Below are 19,908 nucleotides of genomic sequence, written 5' to 3'. Positions count from 1 at the left end.
CCAACAGTCTTGGCAGTAAGCATCTTTATCTGCTGAGCCATCTCACCAGCCCCCATCCTTTTTCTTTATCCATACACTAACACCTTCCTTTTCAACTTTTGGGGTTTTGTTTTGAGACAAGGTTTCATTATGTTACCCTGGATGGCCTGGAACTTGCTATGTTGACCAGGCTGGCCTCACAGAGAGATTCACCTTCCTCTAACTTTGGAGTGTTGGGATTAAAGGTGTGAACTGCCATGCCTGGCTCTTTGCAACTTTGGGGTTCTTTTTGTTTGATTGGTTTGGGTTTGGCTTTTTTCAATGTTAAAAAAAATGTTTTATGTGTATGGGTGTTTTGCCTGCATGTTTTTGTCTGTGGATCACGTGCATGCCTGGTGCTTATGGAGGCCATAAGAGGGCATCAGAACCCTTAAAACTGGAGTTACAGATGGTTGTGGGCCATCATATAGATGTAAGGAATCAAACTTAGGTCCTCTGGAAGAGCAGTCAGTGCTCTTAACTGCTGAACTATGTCTCCAGACCCCTCTTGTCAACTTTTGAACATACTAGTGTTTCTTTCACTTTTGTTGAAATGGAATAGAACATTTGCAAGACAAAAACTATCACCAGGGAGATATGGCCCAAGAGCACACAGTTTCCAATAATTAGACTAGCATTTTCAAGATCCATTGCACAGCATGGTGGCCATAGCGAATAGAAGCATCTATTCCAAGTGTTCTACAAGAGTAGATTTTAAATGTTCTCACTACAAATAAATGGTATGTGAGGTGATGGATACGTTAACTAGCTTGATATCATCATTCAACAATATGTATATATACAAAAATATATACTGCATTCCATCAATATATACAGTTATTGTCAGTAAATAAGATACACAACAATTATTACCCAGCTCCCTTTAGACAGAATAAGCAATGTGAACCATCACACAGTTCACCACTAGCGTTAGTGATGAATACCTTTTGTTTAAACTATTTTTTAAAACACCAATGAAATCAGTACAGTATATTTATATTGTATAAGAATATTTAGCCAGGTGGTGGTGGCACACACCTTTAACCCCAGCACTTGGGAGGCAGAAGCAGGCGGATCTCTGTGAGTTAGAGGCCTGTCTGGTCTACAAAGTGAGTTCCAGGACAGCTAGGGCTACATAGAGAAACCCTGTCTCCGTGTAAAACTAAAACAACAACAACAAAAAAGAATGTTCAGGAAAAATAACTTTTAGAAGCAGTCCTGTGGGCTGCTCATGCCTTTAATCCCAGTACTCTGGAGGCTGAGGCAGGCAGATCTCTATGAGTATGAGGCCAGCCTGGTCTAGATAGCATGCTTCAGGTCAGTCAAGGCTACACAGTACAACCTGGTCACAAGAGGGGAAAAAAGTCACTGTGAGATCCACTTTGAGCTGTGCTGATCCCCACCCCTAACTCTGCTAAAGCATATCAGCTCCTTATTTCTTCTGTCTCATTAGACTCTAGACTCTAACAACATCTGTACATGGTCAAAGCAACCCAGCAGCACTACAAGCACCCATCTCGTGCATCTTAATGGTCTTCAGAGTTTACTATGTCATCAGTTGCAACTTACGTGCACAAATGATGGAGTCTGGAAACCCCAAGGACCAAATACACTGATGTATCAGGCAGTGGTCAGCTCTGTATCTTACTGGCCTCTAAAGTTTTCTCACATAATTTCTTCTTTAAATAATGGTGTTACCAGGCATGGTGGCACAAGCCTTCAATCCTAGCACTCAGGAGGCAGAGGCAGGTGGATCTCTATGAGTCTGCATAGTAAAACCTTGTCTGAAAAAAAGTGGGAAGTGGGGCATGACATTTTCATTAAAGTCACCAAGGTTGATTTTTTTCTTTGGAGGGCAGGGGTGATGTAGAGTTAATGGCCCAAATCATTATTTTAATAGGAACACAATACTACAATGAACCGAAATAAAAATGTTCCCTTCCCCTAAAAAAAAAAACAACACTTTTTTTGAAGTAGGGTTTCATGTAGTAGAGGCTAGCTTTGGATTCACTGTGTAGCAGAGGATGGCCTTGAACTTCTGATCCTCCTGTCTCCACCTCCCAAGTGCTGAGATTACCCGTGTGTGCTACCAGGTCTTTTTTTGTTTGTTTGTTTTGTTTTTGTTTTTGTTTTTTTCTTTTGTGGTGCTGATGCTTGCTTGCTTGACTTTGTGCATGCTAGGCAAGCATTCTACCAAGTGAGCCACATGCCCAGCTCCATTTTTCTAAAGCTCTAAACTGTGAACATGCTTTTGCCAAATATTTAATCTAATCTTCTGAATAAAATTGAAGTTCTCATCCCAAGTAAAGTGACACAGAGAAAAGGGCCAGTTTTTCTCTTCCTTCCCTAGGACAACACTGGAAATTGCTAGCCTGTCCCTTGACTGCATGTTTCCTCCAAAGACGATGAGCAAAGCAGAGAGATGTCACCAACAAGTGGTTGTGAGGGAAATGAGAGGCAGCACTGGTCTCGGTATGTTTCAGTTCTCCACATAGCATCGGTTCACACCACATTAAATATAGTTTTAAATTCACGTGCCCAAATTTAAAGCTGGAAAATTTCAGGGCTAAAACAATAACTCAATGGTTAAACTGCTTGTGCCCAAGTGTGAGGACTAGAGTTTGAATCCCCAGAACCCACATCAAATGCGAGGTGGGTGGGTGGGCGAGGTGCGCCACCTGTAATTCCAGCCTAGGAAGCAGGGACTGGAGATAGCCAGAGTAAGCTAGCTTAGCAAGACTAGCATCAGTAGCAGGCTCTGGTTTGGATCGGCAGACCAATCAATAGGGAGGAAGAGAGGTTGAGGATGACTCCTGAAACCAATCTCAGGCTTCCACATGTCCATGTGCTACCACAAGTATGCAAAAAACATGCACACCACATGCATATGAAAAATGGAAACAGGAAAAAACTAAAGCTGGACAATTTCATGCAAAAATACATATTTTTAACCTGACTTGCATCAGTGAGACTCCTTTGGCCATGATGGGCACACAATTTCATTGGACAGCCGGCTGGGTGGGTGAAAAAGCTGGCCCCTTCAGTAGACCCATTTGTTCTCCATTGCTACTGTTTCCTTCAAACTCTGCAGGTCTCACTAACTCTCATTAGCTCCCTGGCCTGTAGATAGACCCACATGGTGGTTCCTGGGAACAAAGAGGTTAGAGGACCAGCACTGGCTCCAGCACTTAACTAAGTTACAACATCCTTAGTGTGTGCTTAGCATCATATCTATGTAAACTGTACAACAGGGAGAGGCACATAATATGGTTGAGAGGATGAACTCTGAAGGAAAAGAACCTTGCTTTGAACCCATTGGCTATGTGTCATTGAGACCCCATAGCAAGGAGTTAGATAGGAGGTAACCAAGGAAACAGTAGGTCTATGCTGGGAGTTGTGTCTCTTGGTTTTGGAGGGAGATGAGACATGAGGAAATTAGTCAAACTGTAACTGTACACCCGGAGCTTAGCCTCCTGTGGTTCTCAATGGCCCATTGTAGTTAAGCACCCTTGAAGCTGCAGTTACATTTGTCCCCGTGTATCAGAAACCCAGGCCACAGGAAACAAAGGGACCAGCTTCCACCCTGCATGCTTGCTTTGCAAAGCCTGAAGAACTTCCTTAATCACCAAACATGCTCACTAGCAAAGAATCTGCTTCCTCACTAGCTCCAGGCTTCATATAGTATTCCCTGCGTTGGGAGTTTTTAGAAAAAGATTTATATTTATGTGTACGAGTGTTTTGCCCGCATGTGTGTATGTGTACCACATGTGTGCCTGGTGGTACCCAGGGAGGTCAGAAGAGGGTGTCAGCTCCCCTATAAATGGAGTTATGGGTGGTTGAGAGTTACCACGTAGGTGCTGGAAACTACCTAGGTACTTTAGAAGAGCAGTAAGTGCTCTTAATCACTGAGCTGTTGCTCCAGCCCCACGTTGTGGTTTTGACACCCTCCTTTAAGAGGCTTTTAAGAGGATCACAGGAAGAAATGCCCTAAAAGGGAGATCTGGTGCACCATGACTTGAGAGGGTACTAAATATGCTACCACCTCGTAAATATTGATTAAAATGTCTTTAAAACTCAATGCAGTAGTGGTTCCTGACCTTTGCTCCACCTTGGCTTGGTCCATTCTCTTCTGAGTGCATGGTTTGCTTTACTCTGCTTAAATAAGCTTCTGCTTAAACTGTCTGCGTCTCACCTGATTTTTTCCCTTTGCAAAGACAAGAACCAGCCGGGCGGTGGTGGCGCACGCCTTTAATCCCAGCACTCGGGAGGCAGAGGCAGGCGGATCTCTGTGAGTTCGAGGCCAGCCTGGTCTACAGAGCGAGTTCCAGGAAAGGCGCAAAGCTACACAGAGAAACCCTGTCTCAAAAAACCAAAAAACCAAAAAACCAAAAAAAAAAAAAAAAAAAAAAAAAGACAAGAACCGAGGAGAAGCTTTACCCGGTAACATCACTTGCCAAATGTGCTGGCAATTTCTAACCTTAGGCCCAGTCATCCCCATCCCTGGGTATTCATAGTGTTATATGATCCTGTCCCCCGGGTGTGAGTTGGGCCTCAAGACCTATTTCTAAGGGAGGAAGTGGCAAAATGTCTCTCTGGGAATTAAATTACAAAAAGGTTGTCCTGACATTCCTCCTCACATGCTTGTTTGAAAAGCTTGATGAAGCCTGCTGTTACGTGATAAGTGGTCCTTGATAAGAAAAAAAAAAAATCCCTCGTTAGTGAGTAACTCCGCCAAAGTAATAAATCAGATCAGACCAAATTAATAAATCCAGGTTTAATCCGAGCAAAGCATTCCTGGATGGCCCCAGGGGAAGAGGAGAAACCACGAGGGAAAAGCAGGAGGGGAAGCCCATGGGCCAGACCTTAAACACCCTCTGGAGTGGAGCAGCTGCTTGGCCACTTTCTCAGGGGTGGGGTCTGGAGAGGGCAGCTGAGGGCGGGGTCTGGAGAGGGCAGCTGAGGGCGGGGTCTGGAGAGAGCAGCTGAGGGCGGGGTCTGGAAAGGGCAGCTGAGGGCGGGGTCTGGAGAGAGCAGCTGAGGGCGGGGTCTGGAGAGGGATCTCCAGGGGAGATCCCCACAGTCCTATGATGAAGTCTTCAGGACAAGAAAGTGAGGTGGCCTCTAGCTATTGTCACTTGAGTGAGTTTGCAAGATCCTTTGCCTAGGGAATGAACCTTGGGATGAAAGCCCAAACATGACTAATACTTGCTCACAGCCCTGTGAGAAACTCGGGCGCAAAGCACTCAGCTAAGCTGTGTCCAGATTTTCCGTCCATGTGCATGGTCTATATATACTGCTTTCCAAGAACCAGCTCCTGCTACCCCTCTGAGCTTGCTCTGCTGCCTCCTCCTTCTTACAGTTGACACACAGTGCAAACATCACACAACTTCGCACCTCTGTGAACATGCAGACTCCCTATGTGTCACCTCTTCCAGGAAGCCTTTCCCTCTGCCCCATACACATACCACTGTCACAGCTCTTACCACTCTACAGCAGCGGCATCTCTTCTAAGGTCTGTCTCTCCCCCTACTATCAACTCCTTAAAGGCGGGGACCACATCTTTCTTTTCTCTCTTTCTTCCTTCTTTCCTTTCTTTCTTTCTTTCTTTCTTTCTTTCTTTCTTTCTTTCTTTCTCCCTTTGTTTCTTTCTCTTTCTCTCTCTCTCTCTCTTTCTTTTTTCTTTCTTTCTTTCTGTTTTTTGTTTGTTTGTTTGTTTGTTTGTTTTGAGACAGGGTTTCTTTGTGTAACAGTCCTGGCTGTCCTGGAACTAGCTCTGTAAACCAGGCCTGCCTCTGCCTCCCGAGTGCTGGAATTAAAGGCATGCACTACCATCACCTGGCTTCTTCCTGTTTCTTTTCTGAGTACCTGGCATAACCTTGAGCCTACGCTGAAGCCCTGGTAGGAGAGGAGATATTCTCAAGAGAGATACTTGTGCACCTCCCCCCTCAATTAGAGAAAAAAAAAGAACCTCTGGTAGGTCTGGGATGGGATCTTATAACTCCTCCCCCACCACCATACACATACATACTTTTGGCCTGGATATAAATAAAAACTGTCTCTGTAGCTTCTTCAAAAGATGAGGCTGGGAAAATATCCACATGTAGAAGATTGAAAATAGACCTCCTTCACCCTGAATAAACATCAATACCACAGCAGGCATGGTGGTGTAGGCCTGTAATCCTAGCACTCAAGAAGTGGATGCAGAAGAGTCAGGAATTCAAGGCTACAGGAGATCCTGCCTCAAACAAATAAGCACTCTTGGCCCCAAGTCAACTCCAAAGGGACCAAAGATAGTAACAGAAGACCAAGGGGCTGGAGAAATGGCTCAGTATTTAAGAGCACTGATTGCTCTTACAGAGGACCAAGGTTTGATTCCCAGCACCCACGTGGTGGCTCACAATCATCTGTAACTCCACTTCCAGGAGATCTGACGCCCTCTTATGGCCTATGCAGGCATTGAGTGCACATAGTGCAGAGACATACATGTAGTCAGAACACCCACACACATAAAATAACAATTTTTAAATGAAAAGATTCCTTGAACTGAAACTGTTAGAGAAAAAACATAGAGAAAGCAATTCAAGATATAAGCATAGGCAAGGTCTTTCCAAGTAGGACTTTTATAGTTTAGGAAATAATAGCAAGAACAGAAGCATGGGGTTGCATGTAATTTAAAAGCTTCTGGACAGCAAAGGGAACAATCAGTAGAGTAAAGAGATATCTTGCAGAGAGGGGGGAAAGATCTTAGCTAACTAGACATATGACGGAGGATCAGAGGATGTGTGGGTGTGTGTGGGGCCTGTATTTCCTCTGACCTCCACACATTCACCTGCCAAACAGAATCCCTACAGATTAAGGAGGAAGTGGACATAGGGATTCCTGGAAATGATGGGAATATTCTAAAATCAGACTGTACTGATGGTGACACCACTCTGTAAGTTTACTAAAAGTAATTCATTTTTTTTTAAATGTAGAACAAAACTAGGGAAGGAGAACTGAAAAGGTTTTGGAAAGCATTCTTACTGGATTCACCACCTGCTGGTGCCCATAAAAGTATCAAGAGATATACGATTGGATGATGGATAGGCAGCACCCTTAAGAGAACAATGGGACTCTCCCCTCCTCCTCCTGAGTGCCAGTAAGAATTTCAAGGAAGCTGATTAAGTTGATGCCAGGGATCATTCATGTCTGCCCAGGAATAATATAGTGCCCTCCCCTGTTGTGGAATATTACTTTAACTATGTAAAGGTGTGTTACATTTGTTTATGCTGCATTTGTTTAACTATGTAAAGATGTCTTGCATTTGTTTTTCCTTGCCTGCCTAAGGTACCTGATTGGTCTAATAAAAAGCTGAATGGCCAATAGCTAGGCAGTAGAGGGATAGGCGGGGCTGGTGGGTGGAGAGAATAAGTAGGAGGAAGAACCTAGGCTGGGGGAAAAGAGAGAATGAGGGAGAAAGAGACGAAGATGCCCAGGGCCAGCCAGCCAGGCAGCCACCAGACAGACAGACATGGAAGAAGCAGGAAAAGTTGGACATATAGAATGAAAGATAAAAAGCCCTGAGGCAAAACATGGATGAATAGAAACAGGTTAAATTAAGCTATATGAGCTAGTGGGACAAGCATAGGATAAGGTCGAGCATTCATAACTAATAATAAGTCTCTGTGTCATGATTTGGGGGACAGCAATCTGAGAAAGACTGTTAAACTCCCTGACACTTGGTCAGATTCACCACATGTACTCAAGATCAGTAACTGTGTGTATCCTTTTCAGGGGGTATGATGGTTGGATTTTTGTTTTGTTTTGTTTTTTGATTTTGAGACAGGATTTCTCTGTGTAGTCCTGGCTGCCCTGGAACTTGCTCTATAGACCAGGCTGACCTTGAACTTACAGAGATCCACCTGCCTTTACCTCCCAAGTGCTGGTATTAATCACTTGAAAACAGAGTCTGAGTTGGAGACTCTCTAGGTCAGGTTGGCCTGTGGGAATGTCTTTGGGAGATTATGTTGACTGTTAATTGAGGTAGGAAGACCCACCCTGAATACAAGTGCCACCATGGCTTGGCATCATGGCTAGGCTCTGGATGGTGTAAGAGTAGAAAAAAAGCTAGCTAGGCAGAACAAGCAAGCAAAGACTTAAGATATTTAAGATTAAGCATTTCTTTCTCTGATTTTCCCCCCCCGGAGCTGAGGATCAAACCTAGGGCCTTGAGCTTGCTAGGCAATCGCTCTACCACTGAGCTAAATCCCCAACCCCTCTCTCTCTCATCTTGACCATGGATGTGAAGCTTTTAATTTCTGCCTTGACTTCCCCACAGTGATGGACTGTAACCTGGAACTGGAGCCAAATAACCCTTTTCTTCCCTGTGCTGCTTTTTGCCAGGATATTCTAGCACAGCAACAGACATAAAATTAGAACAGGGGAACCAGATAACAAAGCCATACTCCAAAGAGGACCATGGTGTGGCATGCTCACATGCCTTCTAGTCTGAAGGTGTATGTTTCTGTAAGGTAAGTTGTATTGCCTCCTCAGTCATAGCAGTCATCCAGCGTCTTCTTTCATCGTTTTCTTGGCCCATCTAATGGACATTTGTCGACTGTGTTGCTCCTTCTGGAGAACCACTGTTTCATTACACTGATTTCTGCTCAGCTTATTATCATGTCCTTCTTTCTTGCTTTGGGTTTAGTTTCTTCTTCTGGTGCAGTTTCTTAGGGTGGGAAGCTAAGTTTAGCGAAGGGACAGCGCTCTTCTCTGTTATGGGCCTTTTCGTCTGTGCACTTCCCTCCAAACACTCCTTTAATTCTGGCAGGATGCTTTCTGTCATATAACTTCCCTGGCTCCTTCTCCTTCACTTTATTCCAGATCATACAGTATACTCTGCAGCAGCATTTCTTAGGGCATTTTCATTTTGGATTGTATTTTGAAACTCATAGATTAGATTTTTCTCCCTAGAACTGTTCCTTGCTTTTCTTCATTTCCAGCCTGTCTTTGCTTTCTTTTATTATTTCTTTACTTTTGATGTTCCCATGCTCTATTTTTGCCCCTGTTGGAGTAATATGAATTTTTTTGAGACAGGATGAAGAAACAACAATGAAGAATAAGCAGGAATTAAGAGGCAGTCAGTCACTGAAAGGAAAAATGAGAAAGAGAGAAAGTTATGGACTTATTAGAGATTGACAGTATTCTATAGGAAATAATAATCAAGCACTATAAAGTAGCTGTCATTTTTAGTCCTTTCTGAGAAAATAAAGAATAAGCAACTTCTCTAGAATTTTTCTTGCATGTTCATAAAAACAAATCATGACAAAACAGTGTGACTGACTCCTAGAGACTGACTCACTCAGGGAAACAGAATCAGAGGGATTTTAGTCAGGTAGGTCTGTAGTACCAGAATCTATTGTGATGAAAACAGGAGTTATTTGTTTCTCATCTGAGATTACCCATGCAAATGAATAGAATAGGACTTCTTAAATCTACAGTTCAAAAGAAAAAGAGAGGGGGTTGGGGATTTAGCTCAGTGGTAGAGCGCTTGCCTAGCAAGCACAAGGCCCTGGGTTCAGTCCTCAGCTCTGGAAAAAGAAAGAAAGAAAGAAAGAAAGAAAGAAAGAAAGAAAGAAAGAAAGAAAGAAAGAAAGAAAAAGAGAGACTAAAAACTTTTACATTTTAAATTGTAGAACAGCCATTGAAGCCAGGTTGTGGCAACATGCAAAACCAGCACTTGAGAGGCAGAGGCTGGAGGATCAGGAGTTCAAGGTATCCTTGGCTACACAGAGCGTTAGAGACTAGCCTTGGCTACATGAGATCCAGTCTCAAACAAAACTCTGAACACTCTTGGGCTCATTTGGCTAAGAGATTCCATTGAACAGCTTCCTAAGATTCCCAACTCAACACAGTGATGATAAATTGTCAACCTGCTAAATCTACCAAGGGCTTTCAAAGCTGACTAACACCCTAGGATCTGCAGACAAAAAGAAAGATTACCGGCAACTGGGCTATAACTGAGCTCAGAAGAGACTCTGAAGTCTATCCAGAGTGAATGTGTGCAGGTAGGCACCCTCAGCTATCCAGACTGAATGTGTGCAGGTAGGCACCCACAGCTAGACAGAGTGAATGTGTGCAGGTAGGCACCCACAGCTAGGTCTGCCCATTAGGCCAACATGGATAACAGTAGTGCTGCAGCACAGTCAGAGGGATTTAGTTTGCTGTTTTGAAATTTCCTGGAATTCTTACACATGGGGTAATATGAGCTTCCAGTTGAAATGGGAACAGACTCTATAGTTTTGGGGAAAGTATGAGAAAAATGTTCATGAATCAGTAAGGAAAAGGAGCAAATTCCTTCTTAGTTTGAGGCATATTAAATAACACATTCAGAGCAGGGTGGAAAGATGGCTCAGTGGGTAAAAGGATTTGCTGTGCAAGCATTAGGACCTGGGTGTTAATCCCTAGCACTCATTCAAAAGAACGGGCATGGCCACACATGCTTGTAACTCCAGCATTGGAAGAGAGAAAGAGCATCCCAACATTTTAATGGCTGGCCAGCCTGGCTGAAATGAAAGCTATAGGTTCTGTGAGAGACCCTGTCTGAAGGGAATAAGGTGGCTAGTAATAGAGTAAGACACCTGACATCCTTTTGTGGCCTCTGTATGCAAGTGCACGGGTACACATATCTGCATGTACTACACACATCTGCATATACTACACACACACATGCACCCACACAGGACAAAGTAGAGAATGGGGGATGTGGAAACATTTTAGTGCTGTGGACTAATGCTTTTGTACACTGGTTTAATAAGATGCTGATTGGTCAGTAGCCAGGCAGGAAGTATAGGCAGGATAAGCAGACAAGGAGAATTCTGGGAAGAGGAAGGCTGAATGAAGAGACACCAGCCCACCATCCAGGGAGCAGCATGTAATAGCACACAGGTAAAGCCTCGGAACATGTAGAGACATATAGATTAACAGATATGGACTGCGTTTAAGTGTAAGAGCTAGTCAGTAGAAAGCCTGAGCTAATGGCTAAGGAGTTTTAATTAATAAAGGCTTCTGTGTGTTTACTTGGGTCTGAGCAGTTGTGGACCGGGCAGGACACAGGAAAACTTCAGCTACATTTTAGTACAAAAGGACAGGTTTGAATACTGGATCATAGCAGAGAAGGATGCTAGAAGGAAGATAACGAGAGAGAGAGAGAGAGAGAGAGAGAGAGAGAGAGAGAGAGAGAGAGGGAGAGAGAGAGAGAGAGTACTGGAAGAGTGGTCTGTTTATAGTCCAGGGAACCAAAAAAGCCAGAGCACCATATCTAAGCATCAAAGTATTACAGTAAAATGCAAATAAAGCAAAGAAACAACTGAGATTTCCAGACCAGTTAAATATGCCAATGATTTTAAATTACATGTTTTTTACCTTATCCAGCATCACTGTCACTGATTCATCTTCTCATATTCATGAGAGAAAGCCATTTTCTTTGAGCTCAGGAACTGTCAAAGTCAGTTCTAATGGTATCCGAGGTCTGATAATCTTCATGAATGGTGTTCTGTGCACTGTAAGACCCTTAGCACCATCCCTGATCCTGAATCACTAAATGCTACTTATGTTCTCCTTCCCTAATAGTTGAAATACCCAAAAATGTATACAGAGTTTCCTGAAAATCCCCAGTCCAGGCACCAGGAGAAGAAATGGAGCAATGGGAAGAAGGTGTCAAAACTGTTCCTAATTGAGAACCACTACATTAGCTATACTATTTTTGAATAGTAATTATTTCAAAGTAATAATTACTGGACATCATTAAATTCACAGTGGTTTGTTTGAGATGGGATCTCTCTCTGCAGCCCTGGCTGTCCTGGACCTCGTTCTGTCGCTCTGTAGACCAGGCTGGCCTTGAACTCATAGAGATCCACCAGCCTCTGCCTCCAGAATGTTGGGATTAAAAGTATATGTCACCACACCCTGCAAAACTAAGTAATACTGTTTAATAAAACTACCATAATGTAAGTTTCTTATTTCTCTAATATGTGACTCATCTTAACTAGTTAAGACTATAACCTAACACACACATAAATATTATTTTTGCCCCATTTCAGGTATATTGCAATCTGATAAGTTAAATGTGATTAATAGTATTTCTGTTTAATATGATAATTCATGTAAAGTCAGAAAACAGAGGAAAATTTGTACATATTGAATATATACATACAAAATAATTTCTAGCTAAGATAAATTTCACTGGTTATAGAATTTATATGTAAGTAATAAAATATCACTTATATTGGATGGAAGAAATGATCATTAAAACATTTTTACATATATTCAAAAAGTAAAAGCAGCGAGTTTCACATCACTGTACCATGGAGACTGCCTGATGTGTCCTATTTGGTATAACATAGTTCCTTTTACTACACAAATGACTACCAGATCTTTCTTTTACCTGATTTATCTGTAGAATCTTCAAATTCCACGAGGAAAGAGTACCCATTATTCCAGATGTGGAGGCAGGTGGCCGGGTCGTAAGAGAGAGTGAGTGGTTTTAAGCCAGGGTCATAAACACTGTCCCTCCATCGGATGTTGATGGGTGACTGCCGATCACCCGCAGGAACAAGGTCCAAGTTCTCCCAGAGTGGAGGTACTAGGAGAGAGCAAGTCCAGGCAGTTAGCAAAAACAACCACTATCTAGCACCACATGCAAGACCATCCCATTTGGGAAGAAGCCAAAGAGGCAAAGGCAGCTCACAGTCTCAGAAATTAGCTATTTGGGGCCTTAATCAACTATGTAAAGCAGATCAGGGCAGGCCAGAGAGCACCTTGCAGGGGAGCCTTCATCTGTCATCTCATAAAACCAACCCATCTCAGCCTGCCTGCTAATGTGCCCTGAAGTCGGTGCCATCAGTTCTGTGGAATCAGCAAAATACATGGGGATTAGAGTGTGGAACCAGTTTTCACACACGCCGCTCTTGGTTCCATTGCGATTTCTTGAACTCTGACCACCTCAACTGGTTTCAAATACAAAGTCAAGTGAACTTTCAATAACAGACTTTAATCTCAACAAGGAAACAGGGTTGGGACTGTTGGAAAAGAAGCTTGAATTCAATATTGTCAGTTTTCAGTTGGTTGGCCAGGATAGCCTGCCTCCTAGAAAATGATTGTGCCACACAAGTGTGCATGCCAGGTTCACCTCTACAAACAACTGTGAGGACTAAGCAGCCACCCACCCTATAAGGCCTGGATAGACACCAGCATTGCTGAGATCCTTCAAGTCCACAGTTTGTCAAAAGAATGTGGACACAATCTCTTAAGGCATACCATACAATTTGTCCAAAACAGGCACTCACTATATGGCTTGTGCTGCTCCTTCCTTCAGAGAGGCAAGCCCAGGTCTTTGCCGCAATAAATATCAGCAGACTTTCTGATGATAACACAGACAGAATTGTTAAGCCACCCAGAAATGATGAACAGAACCCACACCTATCAATTTTGGGTGGTCTGCCTTGTCAAACTGGACAGCTGCATGTAAAAGAATCCAAACTGATACAAATTTATCACTCTGCACAAAATTCAAGTCCAAATGTATCACAGACCTCAGCATAAAACCAGATACTGTGAACTGGATAGAATACAAAGTGGGGAATGGCCTTGAATGCATTGGCACAGGAGAAGACTTTCTGAACAAAACACCATTAGCACATGCACTAAGATCAACAATTAATAAATGGGACCTCATGAAACTGAAAAGCTTCCGCACAACAAAGGACACCATCGTTCAGACAAAGTAACAGCCTACAGAGTGGAAGAAGATTTTTTTTTAACCAACTATACATCTGATAGAGGACTAATATTCAAAATATATAAAGAATTCAAGAAACTAGACATCAAGAAAACAAATAATCCAATTAAAAATGGGGTACAGATCTAAACAGAGAATTCTCAATGGCAGAAACTCAAATGGTTGAGAAACACTTAAAGAAATGTTCAACATCCTTATCCATCAGGGAAATGCAAATCAAACGGATTTTCATCTAATACCCATCACAATGGCTAAGATTAATAACACAAGTGACAGCTCATGCTGTCCAGGATGTGAAGTAAGGGGAACAGTCCTCCATTGCTGGTGGGAGTACAAACTTGTACAGCCACTATGGAAATCAGCGTGGTGGTTCCTCAGGAAGATGGGAATTGATCTACCTCAAGACCCAGCTGTACCCAAAGATGCTTCATCCTACCCCAGAAACACTTGCTGCTCTATTCATAATATCCAGACACTGGAAACAATCTAGATGACCCTAAACAGAAGAATGGATAAAGAAAATGTGGCACATTTACACAATGGAGTGTTATTCAACTGTTACAAAAAGAAATCATGAAATTTGCAGATAAATGGATGGAACTAGAAAAAAATTATCCTGAGTGAAGTAATCCAGACTCAGAAAGACAAAAAAATGGTATGTATTTGCTTATATGTGGATATTAGCTATTAAGTCAATGATAACCAGCTGGGCAGTGGTGGCACACGCCTTTAATCCCAGCACTGGGAGGCAGAGGCAGGTGGATCTCTGTGAGTTCGAGGCCAGCCTGGGCTACCAAGTGAGTTCCAGGAAAGGCACAAAGCTATACAGGGAAACCTTGTCTCGAAAAACCAAAAAAAAAAAAAAAAAAGTCAATTATAACCAAGCTACAATCCATGGAATCACAGAATAAGAGACTGGTAGGGGGCAGATCTCCCTAGGAAAGGGAAACAGTATAGATAGTTGTGGATGAATGGGGGTGACTGGAATAGGAGGATCAAGTGGGGAGGAGAAGGGAAAAACGGGATGGGGGGAATATGGGGAGAAATAGATAAAATTAAGGACCATCTGAAGGATAGTATGGAAACTGAATACAGTAGAAGCTTCCTAAAATATATATACATATGAAGGTGATCTAAATGAAATTATCATAAATGGGGGGGGACAGAGCCCCAATTGAACATCTCCTGTTACCAAATGAAGTTTCCAGTACTGGGAATGGGTTACACCTAATTGAGTTGTTGGTTAAGGGGTCTCATAGGAGCCCCCAAACAACCAAGGCTGTTGCTGAGACTATTAGTTTATGCTCTCCACAAACTGATGGTAAGGCTCTATTGCTGAAGACAACACCTACACAACTCGTTGAACATAGAGAAACTGAGCTGGTGTCTACATAGAATCTTCACCCCTATGTTCTAGCATCTTTGCTACTCTACATGTTACCAAAAGAGAGACCTAAACACCAGCCCAGCCACGAGACCTTTGATCTACAATGGTGACCTGCCTGCAAGATATGCTGGTGCAATGGTGGCACAAAGCTTATGGGAGTAACCAACCAATATCTGACTTGAGTTAAGGCGCACTCCACGAGATGAAATTCATACCTGATGATCCTTGGGTGAACAAGAACCCAAGAATAGACAGCCCAGGGACCTAGCCTAAAACCAAATAAAACTGTTCTACTGAAAGAACAAAGCAATAAAATGACTTCTGCTCTACTCATAGATCAGTGCCTTGCTCAGCCATCATCAGAGAAGCTTCCTCCTGCAGCAGATGAGAACAAATACAGAGACCAACAGTCAGACAACATGCAGAGTGAGAGACCTTGGAACATTCATCCTGAAATGGGATGTGTTCATCAAATCCCTCCCCACAGGGCTCAAGGAACCCTGTGGAAAATGAGGTGGAAAGAACCAGAGAGGATAGAGGACACCAAGGAAACAAGGCCTGATGAATCAACATGATCAAAGCTCATTATGAACTCAGAGACTGAAGCAGATGCTCAGGGCCTGCACAGGTCTGCACCAGATGGGGTCCTAGAGCTGAAAGGAAAAGTGGACACATGCCCCTATCCCTAACGCAGCAGTATCTCCAATTAATAACCACTTGCAAATGAAAATTTAGTTTTCTCCAAGGGAAACAAACTATTCTTAAGGGTAGACTGCATGCCCAATAGTACCTGGCCAACAGAAAACAAACAGCATCTTTGAAGGTTCTATGTCTCATCATGCTGTGACAGGGCTTTTTTTGTTTGTTTGTTTGGTTTGGTTTGGTTTTTGTTTTTCAAGATACGGTTTCTCTGTGTAGCCTTGGCTGTCCTGGAACTCAATCTGTAGACCAGTCTGGCCTGGAATACCTGCCTCTACCTCCCGAGTGCTGAGGTTAAAGGCATGTGCCACTACTGCTGGCCTTATTTTTTATTATATATATTTTTTAATTTTTTCTCCCTTTTTACCCTATAGGTCTTTCGTCTATATAGCATGGCTTACAGTTTAGTGTTTTTATGGATTCCTGGGTGTGTGAACAAGTGGATCTCTGCATCGCTATCTGTTTCTTGTGCCTTTTCTTGGGCTCTTTCCCTTCCGTTTGTTTGTTTTGTCCTAATCCAACATGTTGGTGTTTCTTTTATCTATATATTATATTATATTATATTATATTATATTATATTATATTATATTATATTACATTACATTATATATTATTCCTTAGAAGCCTGTTTGTTTTCTAGCCTACATAGGTCTACGTAGTGAGTTCCAGGACAGCCATGATATATAGGGAGACTCTCAAAAATAATAATGATAATAATAATAATAATAATAAATAAAAAATGCTGGGCATGGTGGCACACACCTTTAATCCCAGCACTTGGGAGGCAGACACAGTCAGATCTCTGGGTTCAGGGACAGCCTGGTCTATGTAGTGAGTTCCAGAATAGCCAGGGCTATATAGAGAGACCCTGACTAAAACATAAAATAATAATAATAATAATAATAATAGAAGCCTGTTTATTTTCTAATGAGAGATAGAAAGGAGTGGATCTGGATGGAGGGGAGGTAGAGAGGAACTGGGAGGAGCAGCAATCAGAATATATTATATAAAGAAACTATTTTCTTTTGTTTGTTTGGTTTTTTTTGTTTTTGTTTTTTGAGACAGGATTTCTCTGTGTAGTTCTGACTGTCTTGGAACTCACTCTGTAGACAAGGCTGGCCTCAAACTCACATAGATCCACCTGACTCTGCTTCCCAAGTGTTGGGATTAAAAGCACGTGCCACTACCACCTGGCAAAAAGAAATTCTATTTTCTCTGCTCTTTGCAGCAGGCTGCATTAGGTGAGCTAGCCTGGGCAGTGCTGGAGAGCTCACCCTGGTGGTGATGATAAGGGAAACCTGGCAGGCTGATCATCCCAGCTACCACCCAGGCCCAGAACCAGGGCTGAGTTGGCCCATCCCAACACCCACCTCATCTATGAACTGTTGGAGCATGTGAAGGGGATGAACCTACAGATCCAAAACAGCAGGATCTCCATGACACAGGACAACAACAGGATATCCACGAGAAGCCCCAGTGAGAGCCCATTAAAGGTGGCATAGCAGAAGCCAGAGATCTTGAGCCAGACCAATGACTTGCAGCAGTGAACACTTGCAAGAAAAGATGAATGGACTAAGGGTAAACCGTGTGACTCAACAGGCCACACTACAGCTTCCATGACAAGATTCTTCTCCCCGCCTTTTTCTTTTGTTTGTTTTGTTTCTTTGTTTTGTTTGGTTTGGGTTTTTCTTTTAAATTTGGGTTTCTTCTGGAGGGGAGGTTACAAGAGCAGAGAGTGGATTTGAGAGGATGGAGATAAGTGGGATTGGAATGTATGATGTGAAATCCACAGAGTCAATAAAAGTTAGAAAAAAAAATCTATTTTCAACGAAAAGGGAAAAAAGAATCAAGGCCAACAGGAAAAAGAGGAGAAACATGGGGCGCAGAGATGGCTTGCTACTCTTCCAGAGTATTTGAAATTGGTTTCCAGTACCCACACCAGGGGGCCCACAAGCACATGAAACTCCAGCTCCAGGAGATCTGACTACTTCTTCTGGCCTCTGCAGGTTGCTGTACAGTTATACACATACATATAAATAAAAATGAAATAAAACCTTAAAAAAAAGCAGGAGCAACATAAATGGACAGAAGTCAGCAGCAATTCCCTGTGCATTGTGCCCCACCACTGACTCTAAGGGTTTGATTAAGATAGTTGTGTTGTTAGCCAGAAAAATCTCCATATATGTCGGTCTCATTCTCATCCTCCTATTAACACAAAAATAGAATCCTGTCTCTGCTTCACTATTAGAGAGAAGAGAATTCACTTCCTTTTAATACCTGCCCAAAGCTAAAATTCTCCAAGTCTTATTTTTAATTTTTTGTTTGCTTGATTTTATGTTATCAAAAGTGTTCCGGCACATATGGAGTCCTCCTGAGGGTGTAGACCAGTTGTTCTCAACATTAGGAAGGATTCAGCCCTCTGAAAGACATGTGACAGTTTCCAGATGCTGCAGGACAAAATTGGCATAGGGTTCTACTGCCCTCTACTGGATAAAGACCAGAGATGCTGATAAACACCCTTCCCTGCACAGGCTAGAAGGCTCTCCAGAACTACCCTGCCAGAAATATCCCTAGTGTCAGAATTGAGAAACCTTCACCTAGAGCCAAAAACCATACGTGAACTCAGAGGCTGGTTCACAGCCCAGTCAGTTTCAAAGACTCCTGGCTCAAGGAGACCTTCTATCTTGCACTTCTGACATCCTCAGATTATGGCCAATAACCTGAGAAGTCATACTGTTAAAAAGCCAACAAGTCCAGACTGGTCTACCAAGCGAGTTCCAGGACAGCTGGAGCTGTTACACAGAGAAACCCTGATTCGAAACAACCAAAACCAAATCAAACCAAAAAACAAAGCCAACAGGTGAGAGTCTCCTGTGAAGATCATGGAAGAACTGAACTGTTAGTTATCAGGTCCCTAAAACAATGCCTGCGGTCATTTTTAATTGTTCAACATTTCATTCAGAAAACGGGAATTAGAAATTCTCACATCCATGCAAGCAAACACCAGCCCAAGAAAACCGGGCTCAGCTTACTCCAACAACTGCCCACTTACGATTGTAATGCTAGACTCAATTGATAACTTTCGTTCTATAAATTCAGCTTCCATCAGACTTTATTTCATCCCATTCACCTCCCCTTTTACTAATCTAGACCACTGAGAGTGGGAAGCCTTGGTCATTGTCCTCTTAGACAGCTTTTTGTCAAGAGCTTGTTTTTCAAAAGATACATTCATTCTTATTCTCCTCTCTCCATTTCTTTCTCCTTTTAAACAAAAAGCAGATGGGGATAATTTACTGGTACTTGCTGGTTTTTCCCTTTGAAATAGGAAGATTGTGTTGCATTCTAAGAGGTTTTATTTTCACATATTTCTTAAAGAAAATAAAAACTGGCCAGGCGGTGGTGGCGCACACCTTTAATCCCAGCACTCGGGAGGCAGAGGCAGGTGGATCTCTGAGTTCGAGGCCAGCCTGGTTTACAGAGTGAGTTCCAGGACAGGCTCCAAAACTACACAGAGAAACCCTGTCTCAAAAAAAAAAAAAAAGAAAGAAAAGAAAAAGAAAAAGAAAAAAAGAAAAGATTGTGTCAAATACAGCTCAAGTTAGTAGAGTCAGATTGTCCATAAGAATCTGTAATTGCTATGGTGTTAGCGCAGTGGTAGTGTTATCTCCCAGGCATGATACTGTAGGTTCAATGCCCAGGACTGCAAATAACAGTTACTATAGTAATAAAAGAGTCTGTAGCTGATAAACATCAACATTTAACTTTTTTAAAAGATGGTGTCTTAGAGTTTCTATTGCTGTGCAGAGACACCATGACCACAGCAGCTCTTATAAAGGAAAACATTCGATTGGGGCTTGCATACAATTCAGAGGTTTAGTCCATTATCGTCATGGCAGGAAACATGGCAGTGTGCCACCAGATTTGGTGTTGGACAAGGAGCTAAGAGTTCTACAGCTGATCTGTAGGTATCAGAAGGAGACTGTGTCCCACACTAGGCATAGCTTGAGCATAGGAGATCTCAAAGCCC

At 42.6% G+C, this 19,908-nt stretch overlaps 1 protein-coding gene across 1 annotated transcript in view; it reads right to left on the bottom strand.

The window, feature by feature from the left end:
* Ca5b (carbonic anhydrase 5B) overlaps positions 1 to 19,908 on the bottom strand; it is a 56,100-nt gene that overhangs the window by 17,028 nt on the left and 19,164 nt on the right. Inside the window, exon 3 of the mRNA XM_059250619.1 lies at positions 12,443 to 12,640. Coding sequence (XP_059106602.1) covers positions 12,443 to 12,640 — 198 coding nt within the window. The remainder of the gene's footprint in view (positions 1 to 12,442; positions 12,641 to 19,908) is intronic.

The sequence above is a fragment of the Peromyscus eremicus genome, chromosome X, assembly GCF_949786415.1.
Source record: "Peromyscus eremicus chromosome X, PerEre_H2_v1, whole genome shotgun sequence".
Classification (NCBI taxonomy): domain Eukaryota; kingdom Metazoa; phylum Chordata; class Mammalia; order Rodentia; family Cricetidae; genus Peromyscus; species Peromyscus eremicus.
Note: the sequence above shows the minus strand (reverse complement) of the source record. Positions and strands in the feature narration are given on the sequence as shown.